This window comes from Colias eurytheme, chromosome 6, assembly GCF_061535395.1.
Source record: "Colias eurytheme isolate Ceu_HAF_F1 chromosome 6, ilColEury1 Martin Lab GWU primary, whole genome shotgun sequence".
In the NCBI taxonomy this organism is placed as follows: Eukaryota; Metazoa; Arthropoda; class Insecta; order Lepidoptera; family Pieridae; genus Colias; species Colias eurytheme.
The window spans coordinates 8,927,279-8,944,431 of NC_142985.1; the positions used below are offsets into that span (position 1 = coordinate 8,927,279).

General features: G+C 33.2%; 1 protein-coding gene across 4 annotated transcripts in view; it reads left to right on the forward strand.

The window, feature by feature from the left end:
* Positions 1 to 17,153, forward strand: part of LOC149907883 (uncharacterized) — a 49,386-nt gene that overhangs the window by 17,114 nt on the left and 15,119 nt on the right. For 3 of the 4 annotated variants that reach the window (XM_090103000.1, XM_090103001.1, XM_090103002.1), the window contains exons 3-8: positions 4,317 to 4,645; positions 4,835 to 4,990; positions 6,535 to 6,718; positions 11,052 to 11,201; positions 12,270 to 12,385; positions 14,394 to 14,568. In XM_090103000.1, the coding sequence (XP_089959126.1) occupies positions 4,558 to 4,645; positions 4,835 to 4,990; positions 6,535 to 6,718; positions 11,052 to 11,201; positions 12,270 to 12,385; positions 14,394 to 14,568 (869 nt within the window). In that variant the 5' untranslated portion in view covers positions 4,317 to 4,557. The remainder of the gene's footprint in view (positions 1 to 4,316; positions 4,646 to 4,834; positions 4,991 to 6,534; positions 6,719 to 11,051; positions 11,202 to 12,269; positions 12,386 to 14,393; positions 14,569 to 17,153) is intronic. The other variant, XM_090103003.1, reaches the window with a different exon arrangement.

The following is a 17,153-nucleotide window of genomic DNA, read 5'->3' on the forward strand; positions in this document are numbered from 1 at the left end:
ACTTTACATTCGTATTTATGATTAATTCATATTAAATGTGATCATTTCCGTCTCGGAGGCGCAAGTTTCTTAGTTACTCCCTGTAACTAAGTACCTGACGAGTCTAATTGTTTTTTTTTGTTCAGGGTAATTGTTGCTACCATTTCGAGAAAAAGAAAAATGGATGTGGCATGAACGGCTGTCACGCGTGCAGCTCGTGCCCCCATTACGGAGATTGTGTACCGGCGAGGAGTGTGCTTCCAAACAACTGTTATTTTCATTGTTGTTGATGCTAATCCATGCGCGATGTTTGGTTTTAAATTGTTCGTTTGTTTGCATACAATGTAACTCTAAACAATATGGTGGCTATATTATTATTAAACTCTTTATTTACTTTTCTTTTTTTATTTCGTAAAATGATACTTTTGTGAATTATATTGTTGTCTAGAATCTCTGATATAATTACAACAGTATCATAATATCTTTTTATTTTGGTATATAAATGAAAGTCACATTTGTTACAACACTCAAGAACGGCTGAACGGATTTTAATGATTTTGGTTTGTTAGATTTGCGACCAGTTGTCTTGTGCGACCAGTGCGAGCAGTTGTCTTTAAAAAATAATTCTCCCAGTTTATGCTGAATGACTACGATGAATTATAGTATTTGTGTCAATTAAAAATTTTCATGCAACAATTAGGATTATCACTATCTTATATTATAGAATACTGGTAATGTTTAATATTATAAAAAGAGCTCAACAGATTTCGAACCATTCAACTTATAAAGAAACTTCTTCTTCTACTACTACTTCTTCTTATAAAGAAGCTATTCATATGCATGGTCAGATTGGTCAAGCTTGGACAATTCGCTAAAATTCAGTATGTACGAAAATATGTACCTAAGGAATTAAGCATGCACCATAATTAACGGAATTGAGTATTGAAGCTAAAGTTTTACATAATATTTTACTTAGCAGTCTAAGCAGCAAAAGTCAAATTATTATTAACGATTGTTATAGAAAGTTAATAAACCTGCTAGCGCAAGGTATTGTGAAAATAATTAATATAGATAGATAGATAAAATAATTAACATAGTCTTTAAGAACACATAGAAGGCATCAACTTTTACACAATTTGTAATTGCATTGCAAAAATCTGAAACCCAAATTATAAATCTGAATAAATTACCATGCCATAAAGTAAACTGACTCTACAATTTTGACAAATATTTGCGCAAATCAGTTCCATAAATTGACGAATAAGGGCGTTTGTCCACTACAAGGAATTTTACGGTCCGGCATTCCGATTTTTTACGGTCCGGTATGGCACGCAATTAATCTAAATACTAGCTTGTGCACTATACGTAATATTACTGTCCGACATTTTACTTTTCCCTATTCCGGATGGTTTTTTGAGTTTACGAGTCGCTGTAGGTATAATTGTTTTCGAGTGCCCACTTGCTTGGATTTTACTCTTTTTATTGCATATGCCAATTGAAAGCAAGCTCTTGTTTTACTTTCTTTTAGCTGGCTGCTAGCAATGAGATTTGAGAAGTCGGTATTGTTATTTTATATACATTGACCAAGCATTGATCTATAATAATTATTATCTAAGTAAGTGTTGGTAAGTTAAAGTTCAAGTGGGAATAGATTTATTTATCATTTATTTATTTACCCTTCAATAAAACTATACATAGAAAACTTATTGCTAATATACAAAACAAAAAACAGTATAGTTTATTAGGCGGCCTTATCACTTAGAAGTGATCTCTTCCAGGCAACCTGGGCAAAAGGTAACAAGCTTACTGAAATTACGATGGTAGGTAGAAGAAAAAAGGCAAGGAACAAAAAAACAAGATAAATAAATAAATGATGAGATTTAGCTCCTCGTCACCGATTAAAATAAATAAGTGAAACACGCATTTTAAATCTCTTACGGAACTTTACTTTTTATTATAACGAAGTACTTAATATAATATTTCACCTTCTATATTTCTACTCGTTTCTTGTAAAATGCGAAAACAATCATTTATGATAGCATTATACCGCCATACTTCCTTGAACTGTACCGCACTGATCCGAGTAAAGACGGACAGGTGCACAAGCAATTCATCGGTTTTTTCATGCCAAACCGGACCGTAAAAAATCGGAATGCCGGACAGTAAAATTCCTTGTAGTGCACAAGCGCCCTTAAGGGCGTTTGTCCACTACAAGGAATTTTACGGTCCGGCATTCCGATTTTTTACGGTCCGGTATGGCACGCCATTAATCTATATACTAACTTGTGCACTATACGTAATTTTACTGTCCGACATTTTACTTTTCCCTATTCCGGATGGTTTTTTGTGTCTACGAGTCGCTGTAGGTATAATTGTTTTTCTTGCTTGGATTTTACTGTTTTTACTGCATATGCCAATTAAAAGCAAGCTCTTGTTTTACTTTCTTTTAGTTGGCAATGAGATTTGAGAAGTCGGTATTGTTATTTTATATACATTGACCAAGCATTGACCTATAATTATTATCTAAGTAAGTGTTGGTAAGTTAAAGTTCAAGTGGGAATAGCTTTAGCTCCTCGTCACCGATTAAAATAAATAAGTGAAACACGCATTTTAAATCTCTTACGGAACTTTACTTTTTATTATAACGAAGTAATATAATATTTCACCTTCTATATTTTTTACTCGTTTCTTGTAAAATGCAAAAACAATCATTTATGATAGCATTATACCGCCATACTTCCTTGAACTGTACCGCACTGATCCGAGTAAAGACGGACAGGTGCACAAGCAATTCATCGGTTTTTTCATGCCACACCGGACCGTAAAAAATCGGAATGCCGGACAGTAAAATTCCTTGTAGTGCACAAGCGCCCTAAGGGCTGATTTTTCAATCCTTAGTTAAAACTTATTCGTCGAATAACGTGCTAAACTACTATTTCAAAAGTATTCTAATTGCCCATCTTTTAAAATTTTACAGGCGGCATTTTTATATCAATATGTAATCACTTATTTGATTTAGTTTTACCCATGTTTGAAAAATCGCCCTAAATTGAAGAAAAACGTGATTATTCTTGGAATTAAGAAAAAATCGCTTTTTTACTTTTTGAAGATTACCTATAATTATAACCATTACATTTTACTCCGTAATTAAAACTGTATTTAAACTTTAATATCTACATTTTGCAATCGAAACTTCCTAGTTACACCTCCACAGTAAACAAACTGACAAAAACAAAACACGATACTGTCAATCCCATCTCTGTATGTGTGGATTTATAAATAGGTATATTCTATGTACCTGTATTCGACACCATGTTATTTTTATCTGTGACGAGGGAAAAATAGGGAAATTATCCTTATGTCCGTGACTTTCAATTATTTAATAATAACTTATTTATAATATTTTGGATATGTTTTGGAAATACCTTTGACATCATCATATGAAATTGTTCCAAAAAAAAAAGTATAAGAAATACAAGAAATAGTTAAAAAAGATCACCGCTTCACAGATTAGAAAAGTAAAAATAACACATGAATTTACAGTAACTCAATCTAAACGTAGCTCTGTAACTAGCCCTAACTAAGCCTTTATAAAATACACTTCATATTTGAAGTGTAATAAAGATCCAATTGGCTAACTTAGCATCCGAAATCTGCGCAAACTTTATTTCCCTTATATTTGTGAAACGGCTACTAAAAGTCCGAATTTTCTTGTGGAATTCCCCAATTACTTGATATCGATTTTTAAGGCGGTAAAATTTTGTAGAGCGCAGGTCTTCTCACCTTCGTTGGTGTTTTATGTTCAAGTTGCGACTTTCCTTAATGTTTTGATCCTGTTAATTTTTGTGGAAACTTGATATTTGCAATCGAGTTATTATGCTCTCCCTATATAGATTTAATGGAATTAATGCTACTTTGTATTTGTATAGTACTTTAAAGCGCCATAAGGCAATGCTTAAGAAATAAGTTTTAATCTCGGTTTTCATAGAAATCTTTCACTTGTTAGGCAAAGGCCATTATAAAATTTTCTAAATAAGGGTGAATAATGTGATAGCTAATATCTATAATATTTTGTTCCGTTCAGGCTGTAGGTATAATTTTCAAAATCTAAGATACTATTTACTATCAAGTTTATTTTGTGGATTTAGTAGGTAAGTATAGTTGTATTATGATCTGTGATGTGGATATGTGAAGCCAGTGAAGGCTGTCTAAAGACAAGAGTTATTTTCTTTTATAAGTCCCAACCATAAAACAAGAAAATATGAGAAGTCGACTGCAAAAAACAGTATGCAATAAATATAAGATTCTCCAATAACGGGAATATTACTTTGTTTCAGACAACGCGCCGGCCAAAATGCGAAACGAAATCAAATGGAAAGAGGAAGATCGGAAAGATTTGTAATAAAACCTCGATAAACTAGCGCCGTTGTAACAATAAAAGCTTTAGAGGTTGAAGTCAGCCATGCGTATCGAGGCATCTTGGGTTTTTTATTTTTTTGTTCGGGCGTGAGTCGTGCGCCAATGCGAAGGCGAGGCGGGCGCGAGGCGGCGCGTGCGCGGTGACTGCCCGCGCGCACCATGCGGCAGCCGGTGGCCTTGCTGCTTGCCGTCGTCTATGCTGTTACGGCTCAAATCGCTTGGACACCTATTTTCCTTGACGGTAGCAGTATGTGCCTGCTATGCTTCTTTTCTCTGCTCTTCTTATCATTTTCACTTCCTCTAATCTCTTTCTTCTACTTTTATCATCTATAACTTAATTTATTTGCTTAAATAAAACAGCTTAAAATTAATTTCCTTGCGAAATAAATTTAACGTAATTTAACCATCCAATTACAAAATACGTAATTGCAAACAGGCCAAGTGGACCTCTGGACGCAGACGTCGACGGGGTGCGCGTGCGCGGGCGGCGGCGAGGGGTGCGCGTGCTGCGTGCGCGACGGCGCGTGCCCGTGCGGCGATGTAGCGCCCACACGCTGCGCGCAGTGCGGCCTGGAGCAGTACTGTTCCAATAGTACGTGTTTTGTCAATAGGAAAAGAATGTTCTAGAATTTTCTTGTGGGCGATTTTTAGCGAGTATCAAAGTCTTACAGACTTTAATCTCTCCATGAACATTATCGCTGTAAAGTGTTCGAAATCATAATATAATGAGTGTTTAAAATCCGTTAAAAAGTCTCTTATTTGTAAACATTAAGTGGTAATTAAAGAACCATAGAAACGTACGAAATTAACATTTCACAGCTTCCTTGTTTTTTTATTGTTGTTACACGTGTGTGAGGTATTTTGCAAAGATTTAGACATAAACTTGTTGTTCTCATTTCTAGGAAATCACTTTCCGGAAAAAAAGTATTTTAATGGAATTATGGAACATTTTCAAACTTTCCTCTTTATTCATTAGAATAATAGCCTTCCTAACGCTGTCGATGTTATCGAAAATTGATGATCTTTCGTTAATGAAGTTATTATTTAGATGGAATTTACCTAACCCACACTCAATATCAGTAATGAGGAAATCATAGTCCATATAGGTTCTCTCTGGAGAAAAATATACTTTAAATCAGAATGTAAAACTTACAACAACACTTCAATGCCCTGATAATATCTTAAACTTATATAATAAAAGCCGAGAAAGAAAGTTCCAAAGTTATAAGTTGATTTGAATGGTAAATGGTTGAACTAGAAAGTAAGAACGAAAATCTGATTTGATCAAAATACATGGAACGCGAATATAAACTATTAATCAAGTTTACTTTATCTAGTTACGTAGCTTTTTAGAGCTCTGGATCAATAAAACGTATAAAAGTATTTCGTATTGAAAAGGTAAAATCTCAAACAGATAAACAATTATTCATCCTTCCAAGTTAATTAAATACGGATATGTGTATGCGAAAAATTACATACGGGCGAATTACTTCTCTTTTTAATATAATATTGGATGAATATTTTGCAGGATATTAATAACATTATCAGAAACTTAATATGCAAACGATAGGGTTAATGCAGTATATTTTGGTGAATATTGAGGTTTTTAATTAATTGTTTTTTTGTGATGTGGAAGTAAGTGCTGACAATTTTCTTGTATAATAAATATAACGGAATGAAAAGTTTTGTTTTCTATTTTTGCACATTGCAGCAGCTTTGCGAAAAGTGGAATGTGCCTAAAAATCTTCGATAATGTTTACGTCCAATATCATTAAAAGCATTAAAAGCAAAGATAGCACTTTTATACTAAACAGCGATAAATGATACGTTAGCTGATTTGAGATTTATCACATACAGTGCAGAAAATCCATTTATGCGCTCTCCATGTCTGATCTTTGCCTAACGGACTTTACGTGATATCGTTGTAAAGCTGATTTTAACTTAAGTTCGAATAACTTTGAATGATTTTATAGTGAGTAGCCGACACGATCTGAATATAATAACATGGTCAGTTTTATTAGTTTCTAATCAAAGATAGGAACATTAATTGAAAATCTATTACATTTTTACTACCTACATGATGTTTTTGGAAAAATTTCAATCTATTAGTATTAACTATCGATTATTTTTTCATAGTGTGCAACATCACAATCGATTCCCGTATTCTGAAGAGCAAGTCGGGTAAAACCTTTGGGCAAATCAAGTCGCCATCCATCGAAGGGCCTGGTGCGTGCTCGTACCTCCTTCAGCCTGATGCAGGGCAGCGAGTTGAGATACAAATATACAGACTGGTTTCTGTTGGAAGATTTAATGGCACTAGGTAAGTTCTTTAAAAAAGCGTTTTATTATGTTCAGCGCTTACGGTGTATTCAAGGTTTATACCTAACCATAACTATATAACCACAACATAATATTTTCAAATGAATATGTTTTTCTTGCTTATATGTTAGAAAAAGCTTTATATTATGACGTAATATTGCAGGATTGATGAAGATTTATCCCATTAGCTAATTATATTAAAACTAGTCGCTCTATATCATAGATACCGTGTGTAGTTTATCGTAGGAGAAAGCTCTAGGATTAAAACTGCAGTGTTTTATTTTCTACGTTATATTTTATGTCTTTTGAGTTTTCCATTTACTATACTATAATGCTATAATTTCATTATACTGTTTTTAAGGATTGATCGTGTATTTTAATGAGCTCTAATTTTGAAGTAAGTGCCTACTTACTGGTTTCTGTCAAATCAATTTATGTTCATCTGTAAAAGACTGGAAGACAAGCGTGGAGTGGACGGAATTATAAGAGAACCCTAGAATCCCGCAGATACTTGTAATCAATGTCCCGTCAAATTGAATATGTCGTAATGCGACCCTCGTCGTTTCTTGTTTGCAAATACGGTGCTGAAGATGAATAAATTGTTAAGTCTAACACATCTTCAATTCTTTTTTTTGCAATTACTTATATAATTTATCCTACGTGTAGTATTTTATTGAGTCGATCGCCGTAATCTAATAACAATCATATTTTATCTGAAATACATGTTAATACTTAGAATTACGTATAGTAAAAGAGTTAAAAAGGATAGATGAATCCTGAGATTACTCTCCATATACAAACTCATTTATTTTTTATTCCATTACAAATTAGTAACAATATTTGAATGAAATAAAAGTAAATATTAACTCAGTTGTTCGAGAAATCAATTCTGCCAATTCTTCAACATTTACCCTATATTCCTATAACGATTCTAAGAGCCTGTTGTCCATTCCCCTTGATCTGTTGATAAGACACGCCGCCTAACTTATCCTCGACTCAATGTAAGTCCCTGACCTTTGGCATCTCGTCTTCCGTGTCACATTGAATGCCTTTGCATTTCAAAGAAAATATCGGATGCATATAGCGAAATGCTTGCAATGCACTACTTTTTATAATGTGGTTCATATTTTGAAATACCTAATGATGATTTGGATAAAAAGTAGAGTTATTTTATATTGAAAACTTATAACAAAAATAAGAGACAAAAGATTTTAAACAAGTAATTTGCTTTATAAAATACAATTGTTATAACTATTATATAATAACTCAATTTATTGAAATTGAGTTTACAACATTTAGTTTATGCTACATATTCATAGTAGAAATATCTCGTAAAACAAATTCCACCACGTATAAGTTACGCCCGAACCATAAACTCCCTAACTACCGCAACCGTTTTCTCTAACCAGTGTAAGTGGGCTCACGAATAAATAAGTAGTCTTATTACCTCAATCCATAGCAGTAAGTTTGCTAAGTCTGCTATCTTATGTTCACTAGCTAAGCTACACTTTCATGCTTATCTTGATTTGCTGGGATTCAACTCGGAAACTAGACTAAATACGAGTTCAACTTATGCATCTTTAACTTTACATTTCTTGTTGACATTCTTAATAACGGGAGATATAAACTCAGACTCAACTACAATATTAATAATATGAAAACACAGGGAATTAATTATTTTGTAAAAAAATTGAAAAATGTTGTGTGGTTTTATGAAACCACGGTAAAAGTGAAACTGTTCGAACGGTTCCGAACACTGCTTTGTGTAGCGCATGTCGCGTGACGGTCTGCTGCCGAGTAGGTATACCTACTCGGCAGCCGCGATACACGCGACATGCGCTACACAGACCAAAAAGTTTGAGACGATGCCATAAAAGTTTCACTTTAAAAATTAATAAACAACGAATATCGCAACCACCAATAAAAAGATGCGTATGAAAAGCTCTTTACAACAAGTAGCTCTAACCTCAACATACAAATTAATTAAATAAAATTTTAATTACCGGTAAAACCTGCTAGCTTTGCCAACGGTTGCAGACTTTGCCATAGCCAACTTCTGAGGGAAAAAGTGTAGTCACATCTTAATATCAGTTTTTTGTCATGTATGCATGCCTTTATAGTAAAATTTATGAGTTAAATGGCAAAACCGAATGAGATGTGGCAGCCCAGCTTGTTTTTGAGATGTAATTTTCGGCGGTTACTTTTTTCGAATTTTGGCGGTATGAAACTTAGTGCTCCGGAACTTTTACAAAAACAAACGGGAAAAGCATTGCCTACGTAAGTATTTTTTTGATATTATGTTAACATAATGTTCTTTAGCTAAATAAAAGCTGATTTACTGTGCTACAAGCTACCTTTACTTCGCAATTGGTATTGGTAAATTCAACAACCCCAATCACAACGTCTGTGATGGTGACTTTGCCATGTTTTGTTGGAGGTTAGGGCTGCCACAAAATTTCTGATGAATATTTTATCAAGTTTAAAATAACAACAATTTTTATATTCAATTAAGATCATATAAATAAGAATTTGTCATTGTTTAAATCTTTTAGGAATGTCGTGTAATATGTGATATTAAAAAAAAAGTTAGTTAGTTTAATGAATACTATTTTTTTTTGTTTTATTATGTAAAACAATTCAAAGTTAAGAAACTAACTAGAAGTAATTGATTATGTTTTTTTTTACTTTTACTAAATTGTTCCTACTACGAAAACATTTTTATTTGACAACCCTAACCCTAACTTCTTCTTATATAGGAAATATTTTGGAAAGGTTGGTGAATTTGCCACCTTCTTAGAGAGTTAAATTACCTGTGCTAAATAATATAAAGTTTTTACTTTATTTTACGGGATATAGGAAGAGTGCAAATATATTACTTTTTAACCTCATAAACTCCAAAAATTTCATTTTTTCTTTCATATGGCAAATTTACCAGAAGTGACAGCTAACTTTGCCATAATTGTTTTTATGCTTAAAATATTATAATTTACAAAAACGAAATAGATATTTAGTAATAATGTAAATTTTCATGAAATTTACTACGTCTAGGTGCAGGTTACTCATTACGTTTTCATACAATTATATTTTTTTAAAGCGAATCAAACTTTTTAACACATGAAAAAGTGGCAAAGTAAGCACCCGGCTTCGCCCGTGGAACATATTTACGTTTTCTCTACATAAAAACCATCCTCAGACTTCAAGGAATATAATAAAAAAAGAATTATCTAAATCGGTTCAGCCGTTCTCGAGTTATGCGCTTACCAACACATTTTGCGATTCATTTTTATATATAAGAAGATGCTCTGGTACCTCTATTTCTATTTTGTTTTTGTAAAAGCTGTGGTTTCATAAAATGGAATATTACAAACATGGACATTCATACACATCTTATTTATAAATCGTAAAACCGTCTACAACAACACATCAAAAGATACACGATTCTTTTGAGTCTTATTTTCTTAGAAGATTATAGAAGGTGAGGTACCTACTTTTAATAAGCTAAGTAACAAAAGAAAATAAGTGGCTGAGAAGGTCGTGTAATCCACTCGGGCTATGAGACTATTGAGGACGCCTGACCTTAAACTACACACGCTATGTCAATAGTGAATTATACGCCGACGTAACGTACTTTTATGAGGGATTAAAAAGGTTTATATTATGTCATAATACCTTTATATTTCTTAGTGAATCTTTTTTGCAGAAATGTAAATAGTAAGTAAAGGTTGAACATAATAGTTTAATAGGATAAAATGAGGCAGATATTAAGCTTCTTAGCTAAGAATTATTATTTTCTTTGTCGCTTTTCTTTTTTTTTTCGGATGCACTATATTATCAATTTAAGCAGCTTTATTATCTTTTATCCATATAATGTTTTTCTGGTTTTTGTGAAATATTGTATGTATTACACATACAATGTACATAGCTATATTATTTTCATTCATTTAAGTAAATTGATTAACCATGTTATTGAACACGACGTTTTAAATATTTCCAGCGGGTGTGGTCACAGTTAACATGTTTGCGGTTTTTAATTTTATTAAATTCAATAGTTTTTTCAAATGTGTTATAAGTGTAACAATTCTTAATATACATATATATTATGCCAATCAAGGCGCCGCGGCCGCTTATAAATATACGAGTATAATATTTCGTTTGTTTTTACTTCTATTTCACATTCTATCTGTATTGTAACAGCCTTAAGTCCTATCCCAAAGAAACGTAGGTTGGAATCTGTCAATATTCGTAAATGGCACTTGTCATACTGTTTATTCCTTGAACTATGACATTATTATTGGGTATACCTTGAACTGTGACATTTCGTTGTAATTGTTTAGTTGCGTGGGTGGTTGGTTGCAACTGGGCGGTGCGAGTGCTGTGCAGGACGCGACTGGGGCGGCGGAAACCAGGTTATGTGGCGCCAACGAGAGATACACCCCGCCTGTGGTGCTCTTCGCTGATCATGGAGCTTCAGTTCTTGACTTTAAGTAAGGATTTGAACAATTATTTCGTTACAAAGAGTATTCAGTGAAACCGTTACTGAGTTATCTTATATAGATAGATGAAAATCTCTGTCTGTGTATGTTCATCCACTGTTTCAGATGTCACATAAATACACAATGAGATTATAAGAAGTTTTAGGTTCATAGAATATTTATAGAATATTTAATATAAATTTGGATAATTTAAAAATTCTTCACGTCGTGCCTTTAATTTGTTCTATTAACCAAATAACGAGAGAGACTCATTGACTTTAAATGAAATAATCGTTTAATTTTCACCTCTTCTTGGAATTTATATTCTTCAAATTAAAGTTCTCAGATTCCTGGAAGGTATCATTACCCATTATAACGTATAAAATACAAATACTATTCGACAAGCGTTAATTACGATATTGTACTTAAATATCCCCAGAAACGCAAATAGAGCCGTTTCGAATTCACGTTACATCATTGTTATTCGTATCAGGCCGCAGCTAGATGTCGGGTTTTTAGTCAATATGAACTACCCACTGGAGATCAACAGTGATTATGACTATTGTTTATCGATTAATCAGAACGGATAATTCTGATATTGTTGTAGATTTTATTCGATGTGCGTGACCTGAAATTTATGGACGTGATTTGAAGTTGCGTATCGCGATTATTTACGGCGCTCGGATTTTTTAAAGCAATTAGTTTGTGCATTTGTTTTGTTTGTTACGGATTATTATTACGAGTTTAAATATATAAAACGTATTAAAATATAAATTATATATTGAACAAAATAGATAATACAGATATTAGAGAACGAAACATTCAAACTTGTTGAATTTGTATTAGAAGTTGAAACTTTAACCTGAAATCTAAGAAGTTAAATCAAGCTTATACTATTATGAATTTATTAGTCTGTGAAAAGCATAATAACAACGGAATAGTTTTAGTTATTTCACGTTTAAAACTTTATTATAAATTGTCGATTACTAGGTCGAAGTCGAAAGTTATAATTTACAAAATCTATAAATTGCTATAGAGTCTATATAAATATTTAGTTTTAAACGCTGTATTTAATTTTAGAATAACCGAAACAACGGTGAGGTCGCAGTTCTTGGCGTTCTTCAGTTTCACATCTTTGAGCAATTCTCAAGGCGTTGGGTTTCATCCTCGAGGCGGCTCTAGAATACCACATACAGGTAATAATTAACTACTTCATGATTTGAATCATGAATAGGATATAATGTAATATTTTGAACAATCTTGTACATAAAAGTTTACCTAAACTTACAAAATTTGTAGTATGTCGCGAATAACTGAACTTCATATTTTATTAAGTGGGCCAAATTTTATATTAAGCAACCTATAGGAGCTTAAGAAAAGTGAGGAAAGTTTTAGTTGACTTACTAAAGTTTTAGAATTTGTTTCGAGACTGGATCAAGATTTTTGAATAATGTTTAAAAGGTCACGAAGCATACTCCGAGTACTTACTATAATTTAAGGAGTAGTGACTCTGTATATATATTAAAAAATAAAATCAATGTGTAATATATATTAAAACATGTATTTCCCATCATTCACACAATAGACGATAGAAAGTGAAAAGATAAAAGAGTATTTATTGGCTTCGAAAGATTTTTCATAATAACGCAAGTGTGGTGGACAAAGGTACGACCCTCGTCACGATCATCCTATACACATAGCACCACAAAGATACTCTGTGGACTATAGACGTAACTTATCACATATTCTATTTTATCAACATCAGCTCCTTTTAATGGCGTACAGATGCCCTTTTATGATTTCATATTAATAACTCGCCCGATGTACATCGAATTCTGGTTTGACGTTATTAAGAACACTTCTACGGTGTCGTAAGAAGATTTAATATTGAATAGCATTAACGTTTGCGTAAGAGATTTTAAATTTGGCGCCTTTTTACATTATGGTTTGAATGGTGGCGAGATGAATTAAAACAGTTCATGGAATCCTGCTCCGAATGTTACTATGTCAAGTTCTACAGAAGGGGCTATACAGAGGACGGTTTCTGAAATTTAATCTTTTTCATAATGATGCGCTCGGCGTGGAAATACTGTAGCTTACTTTATCTGCTACGTGCGATATGAACAGTGAACACAGAAATTGCACGCGATGATGTGACAACCCCCGCCAGCTCGAGAATACGGAAAATTGTTTCCACTAAGCTCAAATGGTGCATTTTTGCCACGTTTTACTTCGTTTAGATGCTCTTTTGAAAAGCTTTTCACGTTCATTCAAACTCTTTACACGGTCTGGTTTTGAAGATAAAATATAAAGAAAATTGTATGTATTTGAGGACACTTCCTTTGAAAACACACTGAATTTTCATTTGAAAAGGAATTTAAAAAAAAGATACGATTCACGAAGATTCCACATTACCTTTACCTCTACAAGGACAAGAACAGAGCCATTTGGGCAAAGCGGGCGTAATGAACCGTTAAATTGCCACTGTGAACTACCTATTTCTGCCACTTTTCCTTTATACTTCACTTCTATCTTTCCACCTCCGTTCTTTACAAATATTGGTTAACGTTATATAACATGGCTCTTAATAACAAGGTGCCGGTGTATGGGCCAAAATAGCGCGATTTGAGTGGATATATATATTATCTCTTTATGGAACGTTTATTTCATGTTACATTACGTAAATATTAGGCCAATTTTAATTGTTACGCATTCATTTTTTAATTAGTAGAATCAATAGTTATTTAATGTGTTTACAGATATTATGTTAATGTATGAAATTAGTTCAAATATTTTAATTCATAATCGTAGCGTGTACGATTATTAATTAAAACATTCGTATCGTTAGTTATTATACCTACATATTATGTTTAATAGTTGTTAAAATTAAAAATGTGTATTCTATAAAGCTGTATTGCACCACAACATTTTAGGAACGTCCAATTATCGCTAACAAGCATTGCAAATCACTGTTTATTTACCTCTGTGTACCCAAAACCAACACATGCAACGTCAATAAATATCCACATCAAACGAAGAAGTTTTCGCTATGAAGTTGGAAATTCGAAACTCGATAGCGTTCGAGCTAGCCATGATTTAGTAGGTACATGTGATACCTTGTAACATTGTAACAGATAGCGATTGGTTGTACCAAGGCCGTGATCAGCGTAGAGCATGTTGTGATACCTTGTTACATTGTAACAGATTGCGACTGGTTGTACCAAGACGTGTCGTGTCGCTCGCCCGGCTCGTGCGTGCTGGCCAGCCCCGGCTACCCCGGCCTGTACCCGCCCCACCGCCGCTGCCGATACCTGTTCGCCACTAATTCGGTACACACGAGGGTCAAGATCATATTCACGTCGATTATATTGCCGAGGAAGTAAGTATTTTTCAGTTTACTAATAGGTACGTGTCTGCGAATTGCTAGGCGTTAAGGAAGATATCAGCCGTCTCAAAAGTTATAAATAATTGATATAGCTGTTTTAGGGATGAGCCGGAATAAATATTACAGGCGGAAAGCACTTTGTTAAAGTAATAGCTAAACGTGTTTTCTTCACTTCATATTCCATTAATAGAGTCATTCATTTGAATAAATTTAAATATGATTATCTAGTTTTAAGCTTTAATAAATTAAAATGGCCATATTTTTACAGAATTTATTAAAACGCTTACATCAAACATCTCAAACTAAACTTCAAAGTCTCAAAGATCAGACAATAAAATATTAAACATCACTTCATATTTCTCTTTTACAAGCAAATCTTATTCGCTTTCATAAATGAAATATCATTCATTAAAATTAAAGACTTCAATTCAGACGAAATTAGTTGACAAAACTTATTTAAACCTACCTGCCGTTTTTGTTCCCCGTTGGTTATATTTCGAGGGTAAATTCGTTAATAAATTACTTCGGCTTTTGTTATTCTCATTCTTGTTAGCTTAGTTCACGGCGCGCGGTCAAATTTCAAAATTTATTTTCTTTGGTCGTGAGTTGAGCTAATACCAAATCAGCGTCTTTGTTTTTGTTTTACTTCATTATGAAAAGTATTTTATGGATAAATCGTTTTACGAGCCACGGGCTTTAATTAATTATCGCTTTGTTTGCAGATAATTAGGGCTGTAGAGTGTAGTTGCTAAGCGTTTCGTTAATATTATTATTAATAGTATAGTTGTTTAATTGCATTGTTAGATTTATCAATTCTGTTGGGCATTATAAATTATAATTGAATATGAAATTGGGGACTAAAAATATCCGCGAATACAACAAAAAAGTCCAATCCCGTGAAATAACAAAGCAATAACGTTACCGAGGCGTTGTTAAAAAGCCTAGGGAGTACCATTAGGGATCTATTCCCGCAGAAGTATTTTTATCGAACACCCGTATAAAGTTCGCTCGATCGCGTTCCGAAAGGCTCACTAACAATCGGCTTCAGTAAATAAAATGAACGCCGCCCAATCTCCCACCCCTATGCAAGGCTAAAAATTTACATCGACATAATCAAGTTTTGAAAGTGGGACGTCCATTTACTTAAATTGATGTTTTCAATTGTGCTCCACTTTGTGAATAAGTTAATTGAAATTCTACCGATGAAAGCTTTCATCAGTGATGGATGTTCTATTAAACAAATGTTTTTGCTGCTTTTCAACTGTGTATTTGCATAAATGCTCACCAGTCCATTGCTAATATATCTTCTTGTTAACAATTCATCTCCCAAATTGATTTTCTGAATCTCTATTCAGGGATTTTAGTTTAAATTTTAATGTTGAATACAATTACTTAGCTGAGATAGTATTAAATAATCCTTAGTTAATATTGATGTTTTGCATTAAAACAAAACATGTATTATGTGTCGAATAAAACACACAGCGTTGGTGAAGAAAGCTGTCTATGAATCCTATATATCTCTATGAAAAAGGGTCACCTTACCGAATATCAATGGATCTTTCACCTCACTAGCAAGAGCGCGTCCCTAGTATGTCATCTGTCATCGCCAATTTGACATCACCTTTGAAGCGCTGTCATCTGCCTCTGCCGGCATAGCATCTTCATCAGCAAGCAGTAAACTGCAACGCTGTGTGTTTTATTCGACACATAATACATGTTTTGTTTTAATGCAAAACATCAATATTATGTGTCTTTCTAAAACACACAGCGTTGGTGAAGATGTGTTTGATATCTGCTGGTGAAGAAAGACATACAAACGCTATGTTGAAAATAAATTATCTTGTTAATATTGTAATACCTAAGAGTATTAACAACTTAAATTTCATTCCTTTCAGAATGTTAAATGAACCTCTTGTATTGTAAAATAAAGTTATATTTTAAATTCTAAAAACAATACAAGGGGGTTATGTAGCAACAACAAAAATTGTTTTTCTTTCATGTAAGAACTAACCATATATCCTCTAAATTTTAAATTATTCCCCTCAGATAATCATAAGCCAATACTAATGAACTAAGTCTTAGAACCTAAGAACTGATTTATTATTTCTCTGTATCTTTGAAACAAATCAAAGTTCAAATAATAAGATAAAAATAACATTTTAAAAATTATAACTCAAAGGAAGATCAATGTCATCAAGGTTAAACAATGGAGCCTCTAAGGCTAAATACTACAGTAAATAACATCTGTATATAAAATAACTATAATACCAATGTTAACACAACTGTACCTTAAGCTTTAAGCATGTTTGTTACACATTGATCATTACTTGGATCTTAAATCGATTACAATTAATTAAATAATTAATTAAACAGTTTAAGGTTACCTTAAAGTGAACCAGACTCACTGGCACTGGCTAAATTGACTGATTGACAGTAAAACTTTATAAAGGACTGTATGGTCCTTCCATTGCCTCAACAGGTTGGTGCCCTTACCACCTTCTTGAAGCCACTGCTGGACAGGGTTGCTACTGTCTTTAAGATCTGGAAGGACCTTATCTAGCCAGACATAAAGGTTTGTG